Source organism: Hyla sarda, chromosome 2, assembly GCF_029499605.1.
Source record: "Hyla sarda isolate aHylSar1 chromosome 2, aHylSar1.hap1, whole genome shotgun sequence".
Taxonomy (NCBI): Eukaryota; Metazoa; Chordata; class Amphibia; order Anura; family Hylidae; genus Hyla; species Hyla sarda.
In genome coordinates, this window is record NC_079190.1 from 294,759,992 (window position 1) to 294,783,014 (window position 23,023).

The following is a 23,023-nucleotide window of genomic DNA, read 5'->3' on the forward strand; positions in this document are numbered from 1 at the left end:
CTTTTTTGCAGAGGAAGCTGTCACTGGCCACTCTTACCGGGACATTTTAAAGGTATGGCTTATGCTATAGATTGTTTGCCAGATCTTTCTCCATCAGTAGTAGAGATGAGCGAACTTACAGTAAATTCGATTTGTCACGAACTTCTCGGCTCGGCAGTTGATGACTTATCCTGCATAAATTAGTTCAGCTTTCAGGTGCTCCGGTGGGCTGGAAAAGGTGGATACATTCCTAGGAAAGAGTCTCCTAGGACTGTATCCACCTTTTCCAGCCCACCGGAGCACCTGAAAGCTGAACTCATTTATGCAGGATAAGTCATCAACTGCTGAGCCGAGAAGTTCGTGACAAATCGAATTTACTGTAAGTTCTCTAATCTCTAATCAGTAGGATGGTTCACCCTCACATTTTCATTTGGATGATTGCTGATACCTGAATGAAACTGTACCGTACTGGAAGGGGACATGGTCTGGATGCCGGTGTGAACAGATGCACGCTCTAGGAGCTCCCGCTACCCTGCATAAATTTACCGTGATTACTCACCCTGCTATGGCCAGTCTCTGTCCCAAGTGATCCCCCTGGGTGCCGGAAAGTGCGGAGCAGTGGCGGTCAGTCTCAGGTGGCACTAGGTGGTGCGGGCGGCTCTCGTTGCCTGAGTCGTGGCGGCGCTGGTCGGGGGAGTGCAGCGGAGGAGCGGAACCGGTGCGGGCTGTGGCGGGTGACTTGCTCGAGCCAGGAAGTGCAGTGGGGGACCCCCCCCCCCTCTCGATTCTCTGGCTTCCAGACCCTCGGCCATCCTGAATACTGGGCGCCATCTTTAGCCTACGTGAGCGGGGCTTCCCTGCAAGGACCATACCTGCTCCCGCCGGCGGGAGAGAAACCAGTGGCTGACATCACACTGTGTGCTGGACTGGGGCCTGCTACTCCTTTCTGCCCTGAATACTTATCACAGCGCAGTGAGTAACTCTGGGCCCTGGCTGGGGGCTTGCTGGGACTTGTAGTGCCTATACTGGCCTCTGGGATCTGCCAACCCCTTGCATTATCTCCTGCTGCCTGAGAAATTGCCTAGTGACTCTCTACCTGCTCCTGGGGTGCCCCGGGCTTGCTGGGACTTGTGGTGCTTCTGTGGCTTGCCGGGCTACCAGTGGAGCCTTTGCTGCTGGCTGTGTGCATGTGACGTTTCTCTGTCTGGCCTCTGGGTGGCCTTGGCCTGCTGGGCCTTATAGTGCTGCTTTGATCTCCTGAGGACTACCTCTATCACTGGAGTGCCAACCCTGCCTGCAATATCTACCTAGTGTGTCTCTACCTGCTTTCTGTAAGACAATGGAATGCTGAGACTTGTGGTGCTGCAGCTGCCTTAAACACCTGGTGCCTTTCTACCTGCTCTCTGTGTGGCCTGACCTGCTGGGACTTGTGGTGCCGTGGACCTGCTGTATTCTAGAAGGACCCTACACTACCTGGACTGTGTTCCCAGTAACTTTCTGCCTTCTCTGAGTAACGCCCTGTTGGTCATGGGTGGCCCTCGTTCCAAAAATAAGAAATCCAAAGTATATGCTGAGGACTCTGAAGAGTCCCCCCCGCTCTGGTGGCCCTGCTCACCGTGACCCTGGAGCACAGACTCCGTTTGCTTCCAAAGTTTCTGTGCAGGCGGCAAAGACGCTGAGCCAGGTTTTCAGATCGCAGGATCGGCCTGGGGTCGATTCTCCTGATCTGCCCCTGTCACTGTTTGAAGGGTCTCGGACTCCCCAGCAGCCGCCCTCCCCTGACAGGCCTTTCTATAATGCTACAGCCATGGATCATCGGTTCTCTGAGCTCTTGGCTGCCTTTTACGTCCTGCCAATCAGTTATGGTGACTAAAGTTGAACTGCGGCAGGAATTTGTCATTTTGCGGCATGAGACAAAAGTTATGTGAATGCAGGGAAGGAAGTGGAACACATGGTTTCTACAGTGGAAGATACTCTACATGCTTTGCCGGAGTGAGTTGATTCACTCACGGGAGTCGTGATGGATGATATGAAGAGCAATAACATATGCCTGGTGGGCCTCCCTGAGAAGGTAGAGGGGAATGACCCTGTGCTGTGGAGAGTTGGCTGAAGGAGATTCTTCCTGTGGATACTTTCTCTCCTTACTACTTAGTTGAGCGGGCCCATCATGTTCCAGCTTGGCCTCCTCCCCCTGGTGGCCCTCCACGTCCATTCCTGGCCAAACTTCTTCACTTCAAGGACAAGGGGGTAACGTTTAGGGTCTAGGTCGGCACTGTGGTTCACCCTTCTCCGTCCAGATCCTCCTGTGGGTTTTCTTGTGTGTACGCAAAGTTATTTTCTGTAATGGGGACTCTGAAAGGGCCTTGTGTCTGGACTTTGTGAAACTCCAGTCTCCTCACATTATTTGCCTGCAGGAGAGTCCTATTATAGGTCATAAAGTTCTTTCTCGAAACAGGCCTGCATAGCAAAGGGATATCATGCCTCATATTCTAATTATGCTAGGGGTGTGTCTGTTAATCACAAAGTCCCTGCCGTTGACGGTTACACAAGCAGTTTGTGATCACTGGGAGATTTGTGATTTTGCATTGTTCCCTGGTACCTTCTTCTTTGTTCTTGTCTCTTTTTATGTGCCCCCCCCCTCCTTTCAGGTCTCAGTACTGGAGCTCATTACTAACCATCTGCTGTCTTTTCCCTCTGATCCTATTCTTTTATAGGTGATTTCAAAGTAGCTCCTGATCCATTGCTCGATCACACCACTGCTGCTGTCCCTGGCTCATCGTCCTTTAACACCTGGCACTTGACGTTGGGCCTGACCGAACTCTGGAGATGGAAGTACCTGACCACTTCCTCCTTTTCCTTCTACTCTGCGGCCCATAGGTCATTCTCTCAAATTGATCTTGCGCTGGCATCCGAGAACCTCCTCCCGGTGGTAAGAGATGTTTCCTACACCACTAGGGGGATCTCAAACCACTCTGCTGTATTGGTAGTTCTGCACTTAGCCCCTAGTCCCTCTACCCGTATCTGGCACATGCATCCTGGTTTGTTGCAGACAGGGGCAGTTGTGGAGGCTCTGGGGGTAGCTCATGTTGAATACTGGGAGCATAATGCCGATTATCCTGATCCACTGGTTCAATGGGACGCCTACAAAGCCATGGTTAGAGGTGCCTTTATAACGGGAGTTGTTGGCTAGAGGAAACTTAGGACTAAAATGAAGGGTAAGCTGTTGCAAGAGGTGGGAGATCTGGAGGCAGAGTATGTCCGGAACCCCTCTCCTGAAAATGAGAGGGCATGGGCCAAAGCTCAGAGATCCTTGTTGGTTGTTCAGAAAGATAGGGTTCAGCTGCGGTTAGCGGATAGTGAGGCCTCCCTCTTTGAATTTGGAGATAAAAATGGTAAACTGTTGGTGTGTTTGGCGAGGGCTAGTCGGCCGGCCGCCTTTATCCCCTGTATTAAAGGCAGTGATGGTACTGTGGTGGTAGACCCCCAGTTGATCAACTCTGTCTTTAGGGATTTCTACTCCTTTGTATGCTGCCCTGTTCTTCTTGGGAGACTTGTCCCTTTCTACTCTTAGTCTAGCCCAGGCTGAAGCGTTAGATGCCTCCCTCACAGTTGAAGAGGTGGAACAGGCCATACATGATCTTCCTCATGGGAAAACCCCCAGTTTAGATGGGATGGTAGGTGGCTGGTATAGGATGAATGAGGAGTGACTGGCCCCTATACTCCTTAAATTGTTTCACTCGATAGCGGCTGCTGATGCTTTTCCGGACTCTATGACGGAGGAGCTGATTGTAGTGCTACATAAGCCTGGAAAGGACTGGTTGCTGCCTGATTCTTGTAGACCTATTTCCTTGTTGAATATTATTTAAAATCTTGGCTAGAGTGTTGGCTACTCGCCTATATGGGGTCATTAAAGGGGTATTCCAAGCCAAAACTTTTTTTTATATATCAACTGGCTCCGGAAAGTTAAACAGATTTGTAAATTACTTCTATTAAAAAATCTTAATCCTTCCAATAGTTATTAGCTTCTGAAGTTGAGTTGTTGTTTTCTGTCTAACTGCTTTCTGATGACTCACGTCCTGGGAGCTGTGCAGCTCCTATGGGGATATTCTCCCATCATGCACAGCTCCCGGGACGTGACATCATCATTGAGCAGTTAGACAGAAAACTTCAGAAGCTAATAACTATTGGAAGGATTAAGATTTTTTAATAGAATTAATTTACAAATCTGTTTAACTTTCTGGAGCCAGTTGATATATCTAAAAAAAAAAGGTTTTGCCTGAAATACCCCTTTAACGCTATCATTCATCCTGACCAAACTGGGTTTATGCCGTGTAGGGATACTGATGTCAATGTGAAGCGGTTGCAACTTAACATAGCAGCAGTGGGGGAAGATTTTCCTTCTGGTTTTGATGGTTAGTCTGGTTATTTACAAAGCCTTTAACTCAGTGTTGTGGCCCTATTTGTGTGAGGTCCTTGGTGCGTTTGGGGTTGGTCCCAAATTCTGTACTTGGGTTCACTTGCTATACGATAGTTCTAGGGCCCGTATTCGCACTAACTTGGATGTTTCCGCACCCTTTTATCTGGGTTGTGGGACGAGGCAGGGGTGCCTGCTATCTCCCTTCTTTTTTGAGCTGGCGATGGAAGCCTTGGTGGCAGCAATACGCAGGGACACTATTTGTGGTATTCCTAGGGGGTCAATTATAGAGAAGGTTTCCCTCTATGCGGATGACACTCTGGTCTATCTAGCGGATGCTGGGGGCTCGCTCCCCTGTCCCTTATTGATATACCTGACCGGTATAGTGCAATTTCGGGCTTGCGGGTAAACTGGACTAAATCATCCCTAATGGCTCTCTCTTCTGGTGTCCATCTCCCTGCCTCTTTCCCGGCAGGGGTGCAGGTAGTTTCTTGTATTCAATATTTGGGGGTGGCGGTAACTGGGCACCTGGTGGATTACATGCCTGGTCCTCACTTCCTCTCTCCCTAGCTGGTAGAATCAATATTTTTAAAATGATTTACCTCCCTAAATTCCTTTTATCCATTTCATTTAGCTCCCATGATTCCCCCTAGGAAGTATTTTAACACACTATGTGGTGCTCTGGGATCCTTCTACTGGCAGGGGAAATCTCCCAGGCTTGGTCGGGCTCTTCTCCAGGCTCCTAAGCAGCAAGGTGGCTTGGCTGCCCCTGATGTCTATAACTTCTTTCTTGCCTCTCAGTTGGTCTACGCATCGTGGTGGATCGATCTGGATCTGTTGAACTCGACGACAGCCTTAGCTGGAGTGATGATGGGTTTCTATGACGCGCTTACTAACACACTCTACAGGTATCCCTCCTGCTCTTCTTTTCCTCTCCCTCTTCAGACTATAGCTAAAGTGTGGTCCGTGGTGTCAAGTAAATTCCCGCAGCCTCTGGCACCCTTGTGGGGGAACGTACATTTACCTCACCTACATGGGTTACAGGAGGCCAGGTTCTGGGGTTCTCATGTTGTCAAATTTGTGATCCACTTGTTTGGAGAGGATCAGACTTTCTTATCCTTTTCGGACATGATGGAACGTTATAGCATCCCTGGAAATGCCTTCTACAGGTATCTACAGGCTCGGCATGCAGTTCAGGCTCAGTTTGGCTCCCTGATGTTTACTCCGGTATTTTCCGAAGTGGAGTTACTCCTGGGCACTACGGACCTCTCTAAACCCCTTACTCAGGCTTATGCTCTCCTCCAAACTCTAGGGCCTAGCCCATTCTCACAAGCATTCCATAAATGCCCGGATTTGTCTGAGGATCAATGAAAGGAGGTCGAGGGCTCTTATTATTCTACAGTTATCAGTAGTAGAGATATGCTAATCCAATCTAGATATGCTTTGCAGTTGTATTGTACCCCTTCTAAACTGAAGCGTATTGGTGTTTCTCAATCTGCTTCCGTTGTTCCTGTGGTGTTGGTACCTTCTTACATGCTGTGTGGGAGTGTCCTGTCCTTGCAATGTACTTTAGGGAGGTGATGGGGTTTTTGGCGGATAATCTAGACTTCCCCTTCCTACTCACGCTTACAGTATGCCTGCTGGGCGTCCTTAATGAGGTGGTTTCTAGTTCTTAGATGCTTACTAATCCGATTTCTACTGTTCTGTACCCGCAAAGTGGTGGTAATGACATGGAAGGATACCTCCCCTCCCCCGCTGTCTCTTTGGCTGACTTTGGTCAAAAAGTATGTCCCGTTGTACCAGGCCCTCTACGTGTGTCATAAGTGCCCTAAGAAATTTGACAAGGTATGGACCCCCTGGCTTTTGCTGGATTTGTCTGCGGACCCTCTGACTAGCCACTCCCAATAGTCTGCTAAGTATACTGCCATTTTTTTTAAGGGTAGGGGGGGTTGGAGTTACCGGGAGGTGTGTCTGTACGTCTGTCTGTTTGTGTTGGGCCTCCTCTGGTGGGTCTCAGAACGCCCTGCCAAGTAACCGATTCAACTTGCTGTATGTTCTGATTTTGGTTATTATGCTGGAACTCCAGGACCCTTGGGGTTGTTGTTGCTTCTGCCCTATCCCGTTCCCCCATTGGTGGTGTCTGTTATATAAACTGCTAAATTTTTATAAATGCTTAAAAAATATAAATAAAACTGTACCTTGGATTGACCGCATCGGAAACAACTGATGTTGCGCAACATTTCTCTGTGCGGCTACATCAAGGACTACATGTGTATCTGTGTATCTGCCTTCAGCCACAGGAGTTAAAATACCTGAGACAATGAATCACTGAACTTGTGGAGTCCATATATGAGGAAATGCTGGTGCGTAGCTGGACAGATCTGGACTATCACTTGGATGTTTACCATATCACCAATAGAAATCACTTTAAACACAGATAAAACCTGGATAGTTAGTGTCTTTTCATGTTAATAAGACACATTAGGCAGCCAGAAACTGGCCATATACCAGAAAGAAAGTGAGAAAAGTCACATTTAAAGACCTAAAGCATTGCAACCACACAGAAAATAAAATAAAAAGTGGAATTTTGATTGGATACACTTCCGTGGACCTAGAGACTTCTCCCCCTCATAGCCCCACTGCATCATCCTTTTTGAATTACTCTGTATTACATGAGTGTTGTGATTGCTGAAGGAAGAGAGAGTATATGGGAAGCTGTGATGAGACTTGGGGCCGATGATAGTATATGGGGGGGGGGGGGGGGGGTCTGTGATGTCTGGAGTAGGTGATAGTATTACTTGGGGATTGTGATGAGACTAGGGGAGGGGATTATAAATTATAAAATTTCAGCTTTTTCCTATTTTTTTTCTTAAGTAAAATGCACAGTGGAGTAGTTTTTTTTATAAATTTAAAATCCTTTCAATGCTGGATAGTGGTCTCACCATTTTACTGAAAGGAAATAAAATAAAAAATTTACTAGTCAGTCTCAGGAAAACCTGTCTCCCCTCCCAGGGGATAAGACGTTTGCGGCGGAGTGCCCCTTTAAATCAGTGAGCAGTGTCACCCCCTGACGATGCGGAGAAGGAAAACTGCCTTCGTCAGGAGATAAGTATGAGCTGCCGAGCCTGCAACTGAGCCTGTCAGAGAAGAGACACAGGCCAGGTGTGTGGTGATGGGGTGGCGGGGGGAATTACATGGCACAGGGGGTGATGAACGAGGATAAAAAAAATGCACAGAAGGGGATGAAGGGGGTTAATGAAATGGCACGGGGGATAAGGGGGTGATGAAATGGCATGGGGGTAGCATTCACATTTGCAATGCTTGATACTTATGTAGTAGGACTTGCAACATGCTATGTACAATTGACAGTATAGCGAGGGTTGTGATAAGCTCTGGTTTAAGAAAGGGTTATATGAAAATAGGTTATGTTTATTTTTTTCCCTCCAAAAATAGCTCCACTTCTATCCACTGTCTGTGTTTGTTATTGCAGCTTAGTCACATTTTAATAATTGGGACTGAGCAGCAGTTTGAGACACAGTGCAAGGACATAACTGATGATGTATCTGGAATAAAATCTTAAATGGTCAATCTCATTAAAACTAATTTTTGCTATTGCACTCCTTATGGTGAATAAAAAAAGATTTCTAATATACTTTGGTTAAAAAAAGTTTTATTTGTGCTTAAAAAAGCTTAAGAGCACATTTTCCCCCCATCTTATACACAGACTTAGGCCCAAACACAGGAAGTGCAGCCTGGAGTGCTGAGGGGGGGTGTCCAACCAACAGCATATGGCAGTTAAGTGTGAGAGGAGCTATGATTGGATGAGGCTGGACACCCCCCCCCCCCCTCAGCACTCCAGGCTGCACTTTCCGTGTTTGGACCTCGGTCCTAAGTCTGTGTATGAGATGGAGGGAAAATGTGTTCTTGAAAATGTTTTTTTAAACAAAGTATATTAGAAATATTTTTTATTGATCATAAGGAGTGCTATAGCAAAAAGTAATTTTCATGAGTTCCCCTTTTAATAATCCCTTTAGGCTGTATTTGCATTTGCCATGTTTGCTGTCTATGTGAGATCTGTAGTTTTATGCCAAACACTGAATCAGATTACATGAGAATAAAAGCAAGAAAAGCTTTCATTATAATGGGATCACTAAAGATAGATGGCCTTCATACAGCCCACATGTTTTAGTCAAATGGGTTTCGAATGACTTTAGGATCCAGGTTTAGTTTCTAATATGCCTTTATCTAAAGTATCCTCAATACTTCTGCTTTTATTAAATGTCTTTATAATATTGCAACTTGTATTCACAGTTATCTGAGAAAGGCAAACCATATGTGGATATCCAGGGACTCACATCATGTACAATGGAAATCCTACTGGACTTTGTATATACAGAGACTGTTCATGTTACTGTAGAAAATGTACAGGAACTCCTGCCAGCGGCATGCTTGCTTCAGCTGAAAGGTAAGCAGATCCGAGAGCAATGCTTCTCAGGCCATTCTGCCAGGATTAGCAATGACTTGCTATTGATGTGATTGTAGCATGCTTCTAAATATGATGACAAATGGTATTCTGTTTTGGTAGCTAGTCATTTAAAATGTTTTTACATGGGGCCTAAATCACTCTGAAGCCAGATGATTTAATGTACCTATATATGGTTACATTTACAGCCATTACATAAAGAACACCTGCATAGTATTTCACCCTTTTTTGCAAACGGAGATCAGACATTTTGAAGCATGGATTTTACAAGACATTGTCCTGTGGCATTTGGCACAAAGATGTTAGCAGCAGAACCTTTACGTTATAAGGTGCAGCCCCCATGAAATAATTTGTTTTCCCTGCACATCCCTTACATATTCCTCATACCATGTCTGAACAGTATTTGCAGTGTGACAGGGTGCATCTTGAAGTAAGAGGCCATTGCCTTTTGGGGACTCCTGTCACAATAAAGGGCTGTACTTTATCTGCAGCAATATTTAGGTAGTATGTGTAAAACATTGCTGAGAGCAGCACACTTTTGCCACCAATAGAGCATCCAGGTGTCATCTCTTTTCCAGGTAAGCTACAAGTATGCATTTACCATAAAATGTAAATAAAAAAACGTATCAGACTAGAACAACTTATTCACTCTATTGTCTAGTTCTGCCACATGTCCGTTTTAGATACTTTGGGTTATGGGACTCTGCAGTAACGCAGCCCCTTTACACAGCAAGCTCTGATCCACTGTGTGTTCCTGCACCTTTCTAGAATAGCAGCATTATCTCGTTCAACAATTCATACTACAGTGGCTCTTATTTCGGATGTTCATTTTACGCTCATGACCCTGTCACTGTTTTAGAGCTTGTCGTTCTAGTCGTTACAATTTTGCCTTTGTCACATTTACTCTGATTCTTATTCTTGCCCATTTTGTTTTTGCTTTTATTACATCAACAGACTGTCCACTTGCTAACTAATATATATAAATCACCTTTTAACAGGTGCCATTGTGATGAAATAATCATTGTTATTATTGGTTTTAATGTTATCATTGATCAGTTTGAGTCTCTATATCATATGTATATTTTAGCATTGGTGCAGGAAATGCTTCTCATACCCACCAATAATGTGTCCTACTACACAGGTGTCAAGCAGGCATGCTGTGACTTTCTGGAGTCGCAGCTTGATCCATCCAACTGTTTAGGAATTCGTGACTTTGCAGAGACTCATAATTGCTTGGACCTGATGCAGGCTGCTGAAGTGTACAGTCAGAAGCACTTCCCAGAGGTGGTACAACATGAGGAGTTTATGTTGCTGCAGCAAGAAGAAGTGGAGAAATTAATCCGATGTGATGAGATTCAGGTAGAAATCTGTATATAACATATGCCAACCTATTCTGGATTGCCAGTGTGATGGCAGTTGTTTCAGTGGTGACCTGCTCTAATATTTAAAGTGCAACTGTCACCAAGAATATACTTGTGAAGCTGCACACACAGTGCACCAGAGCTTCATCTGCATATTCTCAGCAGACATGTAATAAATAAATTAGGCTGCTTTATAGGGGTCTGCTCTGCTCCGATGCCACCCCACCTCTCTCTCCGGCTACATCATGCAGTTGATTGACAAGTTCCCCCCCCCCCCCCCCCCCCCCAATGCACCAATCTGCCAGTCTGGGCTGTAGTCGACTCATATAGTACACAGAGTGCAGGTCTCTGTCACATGACGTGAGTCTTATGTTGGGGGCAGCCGGGCAGGGCATGATGGGATGTCAGTAAGGTTTCACAACATAAAACATCACTGACAGGAAGGAAAAAACTGTTTCAGTCACGTGACAGACTGAATTATATTGGGATAGGACCATTAATGTAAAAGACAGCCAGTTATTAGTTATGTTGCCGCAGGTATACTTTTTAATTAAACATAATTTTGCAAAGTCGATAATACCTTTTTAAAATGATATGCTTGTTTTGAATGTCACTTATTTTACATTTGACATACAGATTGACTCTGAAGAGCCTGTGTTTGAGGCAGTTATAAACTGGGTGAAACATAACAAACAACATAGAGAAAAATCTCTTCCGCAGCTTCTCCAATATGTTCGCATGCCTTTGCTGACTCCGCGCTACATCACCGATGTAATAGACTCCGAGGTACAATAAAACAGGTTGCAATGTAAATGCATATTCTGTTACCTTCTTTAGTTTGACTTTCTAATACAGAAATGTGCCATATGTTTTCATGTCTATGTTCTTATAGCCCCTAATCAGGTGTAGTTTACAATGCAGAGACCTGGTGGATGAGGCGAAGAAATTTCATTTGCGTCCAGAGTTGCGTAGTCAGATGCAGGGCCCAAGAACTCGAGTGCGGCTAGGTGAGCTTTTGAATATTTGCAAAGTTATCCTCTACAATTATCTTTGATAACTTTTTTGCTACTTTGTTCTTTGTGCACCTCTTTTAAATTTTTGTTTCCCGATTAGTTTTTCAGCCTTCAAGGGAGTTTCACACTCTTATCCTGTTTTTGTGGTTTGTTTGTTTTTTCAAGATTTTTAAGCCAAAGCCAGATGTGTATTTAAAAGGCTTCTCCTGCCTGTCGGTTCCACTTCTTCTTCTGTTTTTTTGCTGATTTTTCCAAAAATCACTGGGACAATAAATTAAACAAAAAAACAACTTCGTTTTGCCCATAGTAACCAATCACAGCTCAACTTTCATATCTCAACAACCTCTTGTAAAAAGAAAGCTAAGCTTTGATAAATTACTATGCGCAAAACCCGACCGTTCACCAGACCGTTGCTTGGGCATTTAGGCCCAATAGGCATGCCAGGGAAGGGGTTAAATTGTGGGACTATCTATTTTACAGCAATAATGTTGTCAGCCTGTCACCTGAGTTAGGGAGGACCTCCTATACTCGAGTGCTAGACTGACAACAACCACTACTGTTACACCAACAGACCATATAGATTATTTCAGTGCAGTTGTGTCCGTTTATGCCCTTACATATAAAGCCTAAATAATACCACAACAACATAACTTCTATCATTACCACTACAGACAATATAAGTGGCTACAGTGCAGTTACATCTGGTAACTTACAGGTGACCACCTTCTTTGAGCAAAATAGTTGTTTCCTTCTTTGTTCTCCATCCAGCCCAGACTGTCATGACTATTTCTTTGATTGTCTCTGCAGAACCTGCCAGACAAAAGTTTTAGGCTCTGCACTAATAGGGTCCCAAACAGTAATAATCCCCCCCCCCCCCCTTGATGTCCCACACAGTAGAGTGGGTAGATAAATATGTCGGGGAAGAGTAGGTAGGTCCCAACCCCTCCATTAGGTAGTTGGGTCGCTTCAGTAGGCTGAAGTAGAACTTATAAATGAGCGCTGCGTTTAAAAGGGTTATGTTTTAAGTAAAATTGTAAATGGGAGCCATGATGCCAGGAGTACGGAGCAAGAACGCTGATAGGCTACAGTAGTCATGTGACCTCCACTCCTAAACAAAGACTGTAGTAGTGATTCAGCGCAGGATCCTAGAGGTAAGAATCAGTTTTTTTTTCTTTCAGGACTTAGGCACATAATAGGGTTTAAAAAATGTACTTCCTGCGCTCCAACGGTGGCTCCGGTGACTGGGTGCGCTCCTCTTCTTTTTTACAAATTGTGTTTTTAGGGCCCGAAGTGTCATACTGCCCTCATTCAGTCACTGGCTGCATCAATGCGATACATGCTGGTATAGCAGGGAATATGTATAGAGAGCTGGTATAGAGGGAAAATGTGGCATTACAAGTGACTGTAATGCACATACACCAGATCAGTAGTGGCATATGCAAAGTGGTTTTCTGTTCTCTGTCTGACTTAGTGGAGGACAGGAGTTGTTTTGATAAGAGAGATGTTGAGGACCAGAAGAATGTTGCTACCTCCTTCCTGAAGAATCCCTGTAGTTTTATTTCCCACCCAAAGAGACCCTGAATCCTATATATAAGAATAGATTCAGATTCGTAACAATAACTAGAAGCATAGACTGTTAAAAAGTTTCCCTCTATGAATTTATCATTGGATTCACAATTTGTTTTTTGGTGATAAAATGAACAACATTTGGTAAATTTTGGTAAACCATAGAAAAGGATGTACTGAAGTGAGATTTCAGGAAATGTGTACTTGCGCAAAAGGAAAATAACAAGTGCAACCATTCATAGGTTTGGTGCACGTACACATTACCACCACACTAAAACAGTGGACAAAAATTTTCATCTACATTGATTAATTCTCCACTAGAAGTCTGCTAAACAGTTTTGTTTTTTTTCTAGCCAAAGAGCTGACAGAAGTTTTATAAATGTCCCTCATATTGTGGAAGAATCAGTGTAGGTGCACTGATATTATACACAGGTTTTGATGGAGTAGTAGGAGTGTACATGCAACAAATGGTACAGGGCATGTGATAAATATGATGGTAGTACACAATTTTGTGAAATTTTACTTCAGCGCACCACTTTGTAGGATTCATTCTCTGTGACTTTTCTGAGACCCTTTCACCATTGCAACTTTTTTTTTTTTTTAAGCATAGTGATATGTTGCTCACTACCTAATCCTGATCATCTAGTGATATGTTGCTCACTACCTAATCCTGATCATCTATATATCCCTAACAAATAGCATTTATATGTTGCTCACTTGCTTTTTGTTCTTGCTTTGTGGAGGGGGCTTGTCCGTCTCTCTCCCTCACTGTGGTGACTCATCTGCTCTGCGTCTGGGAGCAGCCTGGCAGTCTGCAAATCACTGCACAGTAGTTTTTATGCATACATTTTCTATCTGTTCCTAGTAAAGTTGGATGCTAATCAACATAGCTGTCACTATGTGTGTCATTCGGCTTTCACAGACTCCTGAATGTCTGATTACCGAATATACTCGAGTATAAGCAGAGTTTTTCAGCACGATTTTTCATGCTGAAAACAACCCCCCCGGCTTATACTCGAGTGAACTCTCCGCCTTCAGTGGTCTTCAACCTGCGGACCTCCAGATGTTGCAAAACTACAACTCCCAGCATGTACTCACCTCCCCTCGGCGGGAAGGAAGGGTGAGCTGGTCCGGGCCATCTATGCTGCAGGGACCGTCCAGTGGGGAGGGATAGTTGTTCCGGGCTGCCCATCTTCACCGGGGGGCCTCTTCTCCGCGCTTTGGGCCTGGCCCCGGACTAGTGACGTTGCCTTGACGATGACGCACAGGGAACGTTGCGCATGAACGTCCCTGTGCGGCGTCATCGAGGCAACGTCACTGGGAGTTGTAGTTTTGCAACATCTGGAAGTCCGCAGGTTGAAGACCACTCTATTGACAGGTGGTGATGATGAAGGGGGGGGTGGGATGAAGACAGGCGGTGATGATGAAGGGGGGATGATGACAGGCGGTGAGGATGAAGGGGGATGATGACAGGCGGTGACGATGACTGGGTAACGATGAAGGGGGGGATGATGACAGACGGTGATGATGAAGGGGGGATGATGACAGGGTGATGATGACGGGGGTCTGGATGATGACGGGGGAGATTATGTATTTCCCACCCTAGGCTTATAGTCGAGTCAATAACTTTTCCTGGGTTTTTGGGGTGAAATTAGGGGCCTCGGCTTATATTCGGGTCGGCTTATACTCGAGTATATACGGTCGCTTCTTTGTCATTCAGGAGTCGGAGAAAGCGTTGGCTGTTCAAGCATGCTGAGTTGTAGTTTTGCATTGCAACAACAGATGGAGCTGCAGTGTTTGTAAAGCACTGTTAGAGCAGTGTTGCCTTTAGCTGTTGTAAAACTACAACTCCCAGCATGCCAACACATCCTTTGTCTGTTTTGCAAGAGCTGGAGGCACACAGCTGGAGAATGCACAGTTCTAAAACAGAGTTTTAAAGATTGTACCCCCAGCTGTTGTAAAACTACAACACCCATCATCAGAGTTGTAGTTTAGGAACAGCTGACGGCTGTAGTGGCGCTTCAATGGTAATCTCCTAAACTGGATACCAACACACTTTACGGACGGTATTCAGTAGGCTGCAAAATACAGAGTTGTCCGTTTGCATAAAGACAGTTGACCCCCAAGTGGCGGCTATTTTAATTTTAGATTTTTTTGTAAAATTGACATATTTTTTTTAAATGTATATTTAAAAAAAAAAGTCATCTTATCAGTAGAACTACAAAATATAAAATGTTTTTCAAAATGACGGTGCCTCTTTAAATCCTGTCTACAGCCATTTGTAAGTCAGGTCTAGGTTGATGTATGTTTGTAGTTTACTTGAGGGCTATGCAACAAATTTATTTATTTATTTTTTTTAATAAAGAAAAGTTGCACTTCATAAATCTCTTCCCATTGCAAAGTGCAAAAGTATGTACCAAAGTCATTTTAGTCAACATTTTTTAGAAAAACTTTGCAAACTTTCTGCCCAAGTGCGACAAATTTACTGCAAAAAGCATTGTCAAAAACTTGATAAATGTCTCCCCATGTCCCTTTTTTTGTTTATTTTTTAATGTACATTATGTTTTTTTATTTTGTTTTTTTTAGGAGCCAATGAGGTACTACTTGTCATAGGTGGATTTGGTAGCCAACAATCTCCTATAGATGTTGTGGAGAAATATGACCCCAAAACTCAAGAGTGGAGTTTTCTTCCGGTGAGTTTATATGAATCCCTTTTTAATAAATGTAAATCTATTTAATTTTTATTGTTGTTTTTCAAATGTTTAGATTTCTATCTGTAGCTGTCCAGTCGTATAAACACCCAAACAAAATGAGGTTTTGGAATGTTTTGTGAAGTTTTTGTATGTTCCTTGTGAACATTCTACAGCTCTGTATTATCCATAATGTGACATGCAGGCAGCATGCCAATTTTTAACCCTTTTCTTCTGTATAAAATAAAAGACACATTAAAAGTACGTTATTATGTTTTCATAGATATCTTTGTTGTAGTCCATGTGTATGAGGACTAACACACATATTTATTGATATCTATCTTTAAACCCCTTAAAAATACATTTCCATTGTTAAAGCTACTTGCAATTGATCATTCCATTGATTTATTGCCCTGTCTGTGGAAGCCTGCTTTATTTGCCCATGACAAAACCATTTTTCTGGTAAAGGTAAATGTTCTCTTACTGTTTTATACAGGACTGTGGAGTCGGTAGATAAATGTTCCGACTCCACAGTTTTTTGTACTTCCGACTCCTCTGTATTAATATGTGAATGTATTTATAAACACTTACAGTTGAATCCAAGAAGCTGTTCCACCAAGTTCTTCTAAGCTCTTCTAGCAGAGAGAGGTAGTTGGGCAGAAGCTGCTGCCTTCTCCTTTTTGTGTGCTGATCTGCTGCTGAAGATAGGGCAGTGGGAGGATCCAGGAAGGGGCATTTATTATAAAACATGATTTCTCTAGTAGAATCCCATAGTCATGTTTAAAGTTTAAGCTAACAATCGGAGTTTACAAGTTTTTTTTATAGCCTTAGCTGAATGGCAGCAGTTTTTCCAATGGTTTACAGCTTCAGTCTTGAACTATTGACCCTCCATTACACTAGAGACACTTATACAAGTGTCTCTTGTCCTGCAAAAAACATATTTACTTAATCCCTTATCAGAGAGAGGCTAGGTTACCCATGGGTTCCCTGTTACAGCAGAACACAACACTATGGAAAGTATAAGCATTGCCGCTCCTAATTGTGCATTGCGTGCCATATAGTGAAGCATATGAAAAGCATGATTCTTCACGGTCACTTAACGTGTTCGTTTTGCGGTTACGTGAGGCACTGCATGCATTGGTCTTTATTCTTACAGTAGAGAAGTCATTAATTATAACTTTGTGAATTGGGACATTTAAACTTTATTTTTTTAATTTTTTTATTCCAATCTAAATTTAGTAGGAGTCGGTGCATTGTCGTCCCACACTGGTTTTATATGGTTCTGACTTTGGATATGTTAATTGAGTATTTTTTTTTTTTTTTTTAAGGATCTTGAATGTGGCTTCTTTCTCAACATGCTATTTCCTTCAAAGCTTTTTGTAAAACTTAGAGAAATGGAATTATTTCATAACTTCTCCACAAGGCAAGAAGCCCTTTTAAAAATAAAAAATAAAAAAATCTTTCTGGTGCCTAGTAGTAATCCGATCCAGGAACAAACTTCCATTTTTGTCTTAATTTAAAGTTAAAAACTCAACCTGATAAAACCCGGTGGGATGAAAACATGTTTGGGCAACATGTAATAAAAAAAAAAAATGAATAAAAAAAAAATTTATATATATATATATATATATATATATATATATTTACACTCTAAATCTGAGAAAGTTATAAAGAATGTGACTTTTCTCCATCTAGTCACCATAGAGCAACAGGTCTGTCTGAGGGTTTTGATGACTGGTAATGGTGAAGTGGTATTTACTCTCCATGTCTATTCTTGCTCATTTAGAGTATAACACGCAAGCGACGCTACGTGGCCACAGTATCACTCGGGGACCGTGTCTATGTTATTGGAGGGTATGATGGACGTTCACGTCTCAGCTCTGTAGAATGCTTGGATTACACCTCAGAAGAGGATGGCGTGTGGTACTCCGTGGCTCCTATGAATGTAAGGAGAGGCCTTGCTGGGGCCACTACTTTAGGAGGTACTAGAAGTCATTAAATATTGTGATAATGTTTCCTTTTAAAAAGAACATGCTTAGCCATAGTGGATATAAAGTTATTAGATATCTTTTTGTAAGCAGTGTATGTTTTTTAATTTTTCTTAAGCTCAATGACTTATAAATGTAAACTTACTTTTTCTTGACACTTTAAATATAAAATTAAGTTTACATTTATAAGTCATTGAGCTTAAGAAAAATAAAAAAACTTTACAGGTACATACACTGCTTAAGGTTCACATAATTTTTCTTGACACTGTATATATAAAATTATGTGAACCCTTTGGAATTCGATGGATTTCTGCGCAAATTGGTAATAAAATGTGTTCTGATCTTCATCTAAGTCACAACAATAGACGATCACAGTCTGCTTAAACTAATAACACACAAGGAATTAAATCTTACCATGTTTTTATTGAATACACCATGTAAACGTTCACAGTGCAGGTGGAAAAAGTATGTGAACCCTTGCATTTAATAACTGGTTGAACCTCCTTTGGCAGCAATAACTTCAACCAAATGTTTCCTGTAGTTGCAGATTAGATATGCACAACGGGCAGGAGTAATTCTTGACCATTCCTCTTTACAGAACAGTTTCAGTTCAGCAATATTATTGGGATGTCTGGTTTGAATCGCTTTCTTGAGGTCATGCCACAGCATCTCAGTCTGGTTGACGTCAGGACTCTGACTGGGCCAATCCAGAAGGCGTATTTTCTTCTGTTTTAAGCCATTCTGTTGATTTACTTCTATGCTTTGGGTCGTTGTCCTGTTGCAACATCCATCTTCTGTTGAGCTTCAGCTGGTGGACAGATGGCCTTAAGTTCTCCTGCAAAATGTCTTGATAAACTTGGGAGTAAATTTTTCCTTGGATGATAGCAAACCGTCCATGCCCTGACGCAGCAAAGCAGCCCCAAACCATGATGCCCCCACCACCATACTTCACAGTTGGGATGAGGTTTTCATGTTGGTGTGTTGTCTCTTTTTCTCCACACATAGTGTTGTGTGTTTCTTCCAAACAACTCAACTTTGGTTTCTTATGTCCACAGAATATTTTGCCAGTACTGCTGTGGACATCCATTTGCTCTTGTGCAAACTGTAAATGTGCAGTAATGTTTGTTTTTTTGGACAGCAGTGGCTTCCTCTGTGGTATCCTCCCTTGAAATCCATTCTTTTTTAGTGTTTTACGTCTTGTAGATTCACTAACAGGGATGTTAGCATATGCCAGAGACTTTTGTAAGTCTTTAGCAGACACTTTAGGATTCTTCTTCACCTTGCTGAGCAGTCTGCGCTGTGCTCTTGCAGTCATCTTTACAGGATGGCCACTCCTAGGGAGAGTAGCAGCAGTGCTGAACTTTCTCCGTTTATAGACAATTTGTCTTACCATGGACTGATGAACAGCAAGGCTTTTGGAGGTACTTTTATAACCCTTTTCAGCTTTATGCAAGTCAACAATTCTTAATCGTAGGTCTTCTGAGAGATCTTTTGTGCGAGGCATCACTCACATCAGGCAATGCTTCTTGTGAAAAGCAAACCCAGAACTGGTGGGTGTTTTTTATAGGGCAGGGCAGCCGTAACCAACATCTCATCTCATTGATTGGACTCCAGTTGGATGACACTTCACTCCAATTAGCTCTTGGAGATGTCATTAGTCTAGGGGTTCACATACTTTTTCCACCTGTACTGTGAATTTTTATATGGTGTTTTCAATAAAAACAATTATCCTTTTATATCTTCATTTATTTATTTTACAGATATGATATATGTGTCCGGTGGATTCGATGGAAGTCGGCGGCACACGAGTATGGAACGCTATGACCCAAACATTGATCAGTGGAGCATGCTAGGTGATATGCAAACAGCACGTGAAGGAGCAGGACTTGTTGTGGCCAATGGGGTTATTTATTGTCTAGGTGAGAGTGGGCAGGGCAACCATTATAACACTGCTAAACACTAGTATTGCTTTTTAGATTGCTTTTGCATGACCTCACTTTGAATGTGAGTTTCAGGTGGTTATGATGGTTTAAACATTCTGAGTTCTGTTGAAAGATATGATCCTCACACTGGGCACTGGAGCCACGTGACGCCCATGGCTACGAAACGCTCAGGTAATAAAGACTTTCATGTCTTATAGTTTTATATGTTGCTTTTCAGGGATGTGTGCCATTGTTTGTTCTGTAATTACAGGTGCTGGTGTGGCGCTCCTCAATGATCACATATATGTGGTGGGAGGTTTTGATGGAACTGCTCATCTTTCATCTGTGGAAGCCTACAATATTCGTACAGACTCCTGGACAACAATGACTAGCATGACTACACCACGCTGCTATGTTGGAGCCACAGTTTTACGTGGTAGACTGTATGCCATAGCTGGGTGTGTACTTTGAAATTACCTGTGTGGAACTGTATGACCTTTAGGATAGTCCATCAATATCGGATAAGTAGGAGTAAATGACTGTGACTGAAATGGTTGAGGCAGTGTATTGAGTGCCTCATCTTCCATAAGGTAGCAAACATGCTCTCTGCAGCCGTTACATCAGTTTTCAGGAGTGGGAGCTGATCTTACAAGTCCTTTCCAGCATATCACAAACATTTTCATATAGGTTACAGTGTGGTGAGTCTGCCGAGGCAGCGTGGAGGATTCATTGTTTTGTTCCTCAAACCACTCCCTTTTGATTCTAACCTTATGACACCGAGCTTGGGCTTTTAAAAGGTGGCACGGTGATTGTGGGGGAAAAAAAGCTCCTGAACATATGGGTGCGGACAGTTAGCTAACAGGTCCCTATCACTTCTGCAATTCAAGAATTGTGATATGATGACCAATGGCACTAGGGTGTGCCAAGAATATGCTTCCCAGAGCGTGATATTGGCATAATTGACCTGTTGAACCCCAAAGATGCATCTATGAGTGTAGCTTCATGCTGCTTACACCATATGCAGACCTTACTATTCATATGGTTGAGCAGGAAACAGGACTTGTCACTCCAAACCTGTACAGTGTGTCCAAGGTCCTATGTTGCCTTGGCCCATGGGAGCTGTTTGCAAAAATATGAGATCATCAGGGGCACCCTGACCAGACTTCAGCTATTGAATCCCAGTCAATACAAGGTGTGCCACATGGTTATTGTGGAAATGTTTTGCCCGAATTTGTACTGCTGGGTTTGCTGGCCTACTGTGGTATGTCATTCTCTAGGTAGGACATACTGTGGTATGTCTCTAAGTCGACGTTATGCGCGTCAGCGCTCTCACTGAGCGCTAATGCGGGAACCCTGTTCAGGAGATCGCAGGGGCAGTTGTCATTTAAGTTATCATTTACCTAGAAGAGGTAATTGCATTATCCGCTCATGACAATGCCACAATGTGGTACTGCGTTATTGATCACGACTGTTCCTAATTCAGTAATCGTTGAAATTATATATATATATATATATATATATATATATATATATATATACACATACAGTCAGTATATATCGATTTCATTATGGTTTTGACAATGTTAAGGCCTTGATCTATAGTTAAGATATAACCGATCCTACCTGTGCCTTCGTATTCATACAAGCTTTGGATGAAGAAAGGCACAGACAAACAAGAAATCTACTTTAAAAACTGTCCTACTGAAATTAAGACCATTAAAGTGGGTTATCCAGGATTAGAAAAACAGAGCTGCTTTCTTCCAAAAACAGCACCACTCCGTTTTTGTGGTATTGCAGCTCCATTCCATTGACATGAAGGGAGACAAGTTGTAATACCACACACTACCTGAGGACAGCTGTGGTGCTGTTTTTAAAAACATTAGGTCTGTTTTTCTATTCCTGCATAACTACTTTTAAGGCCTGTAAACTGAGATAGTCCAGATACTCCTGCCACATTTGCTAATAGTCTGTTTTAAAAAGGCCAAAGTGCTTGTGCAAGCCCCGCACTCATTCTTGCATCTTCATACGATTTATCACAAGCCAGTGCAGCATTGTTCCTTTCGAGTGAAGATGGCAACAGCTATTCCTTGCACTACTGCTACTAAGTTTATAGTAGTGCATATACACTTTGAAGAGGCTGCAGCACTAGCGCCACTGCTGATTTACTATTCATTACCTAACCAAAGGCTGTATTGATTTGTTCGTTGTTCGATTCATTGTCTACGAAAGCGCACCATTCTATTCTGTGCACTGCCACTCCATTCAGAATCTTGTCCCATTCACAAAATAGCGCAGGCACTTATTCCATATCCTTTGAATAGGGGACAGGAGTCTATAATGGTAAAACCCAATTTAAAGTGATGGATAATTTTGTAGAAGAACCTGCCATGGAGACAGATCTCTTCGAAACAAAAAAACTTTTAGAAATTCAAGGAGCTATACAGGAGAACAAAGGGAGGAATATATAATTTGCTTACTTGTGCTACGTGTAGGTTGCTAGAGCTATTGATAGACTGGTTTTTCCAGTGTATAATTTGTTTTTAGATGGATACCTCAACAATTTTATGGCCTGTGCTCCATATATTACATCGGCTGTTGACTTAACCCCTTAAGGACCCAGCCAATTTTCACTGTAGGACCCGGCCATTTTTTGCACATCTGACCACTTTCAGTTTAAGCATTAATAACTTTGGGATCCTTTTAACTTTCATTCTGATTCCGAGAGTGTTTTTTTGTGACATTTTCTACTTTATGTTAGTGTTAAAATTTTGTCGATACTTGCATCATTTCTTGGTGAAAAATTCCAAAATTTTATGAAAAAAATTGAAAATTCTGAATTTTTTTTGAAGCTCTCTGCTAATAAGGAAAATGAATATTCCAAATAAATTATATATTGATTCACATATACAATATGTCTACTTTATGTTTGCATCATAAAGTTGACATGTTTTTACTTTTGGAAGACATCAGGGGGCTTCAAAGTATAGCAGCAATTTTCCAATTTTTCACAAAATTTTCAAAATCGAAATTTTTCAGGGACCAGTTCAGTTTTGAAGTGGATTTTAAGGGCTTTCCTATTAGAAATACCCCATAAATGACCCCATTATAAAAGCTGCACCCCTCAAAGTATTCAAAATGACATTCAAAAGGTTTGTTAACCCTTTAGGTGTTTCACAGGAATAGCAGCAAATTGAAGGAGAAAATTCAAAATCTTCATTTTTTACACTCGCATGTTCTTGTAGACCCAGTTATTGAATTTTTACAAGGGGTAAAAGGAGAAAAATCTTCCTAAAATGTGTAACCCAATTTCTCTCGAGTAAGAAAATACCTCATGTGTATGTCAATTGTTCGGCAGGTGCAGTAGAGGGCTCAGAAGGGAAGGAGCGACAGTGGGATTTTAGAGAGTGAGTTTTTTCTGAAATAGTTTTTGGGGGGCATGTCCCATTTAGGAAGCCTCTATGGTGCCAGGACAGCAAAAAAAAAAAAACCATGGCCTGCTATTTTGGAAACTACACCCCTCAAGGCACGTAACAAGGGGTCCAGTGAGCCTTAACACACCACAGTTGTTTGATGACTTTTTGTTAAAGTTGGATGTGTAAATGATTTT

At 42.6% G+C, this 23,023-nt stretch overlaps 1 protein-coding gene across 9 annotated transcripts in view; it reads left to right on the forward strand.

Annotated features, from left to right (window-relative positions):
• The window catches only part of KLHL12 (kelch like family member 12), a 140,901-nt gene that overhangs the window by 113,079 nt on the left and 4,799 nt on the right, over positions 1-23,023 (forward strand). For 8 of the 9 annotated variants that reach the window (XM_056557524.1, XM_056557525.1, XM_056557522.1 and 5 more), the window contains 9 exons: positions 8,705-8,858; positions 10,018-10,235; positions 10,874-11,023; positions 11,130-11,244; positions 15,403-15,509; positions 17,293-17,488; positions 19,255-19,413; positions 19,510-19,608; positions 19,688-19,874. In XM_056557524.1, coding sequence (XP_056413499.1) covers positions 8,705-8,858; positions 10,018-10,235; positions 10,874-11,023; positions 11,130-11,244; positions 15,403-15,509; positions 17,293-17,488; positions 19,255-19,413; positions 19,510-19,608; positions 19,688-19,874 — 1,385 coding nt within the window. Of the gene's footprint in view, positions 1-5,217; positions 5,302-8,704; positions 8,859-10,017; positions 10,236-10,873; positions 11,024-11,129; positions 11,245-15,402; positions 15,510-17,292; positions 17,489-19,254; positions 19,414-19,509; positions 19,609-19,687; positions 19,875-23,023 lie in introns of those variants that run through there. The other variant, XM_056557530.1, reaches the window with a different exon arrangement.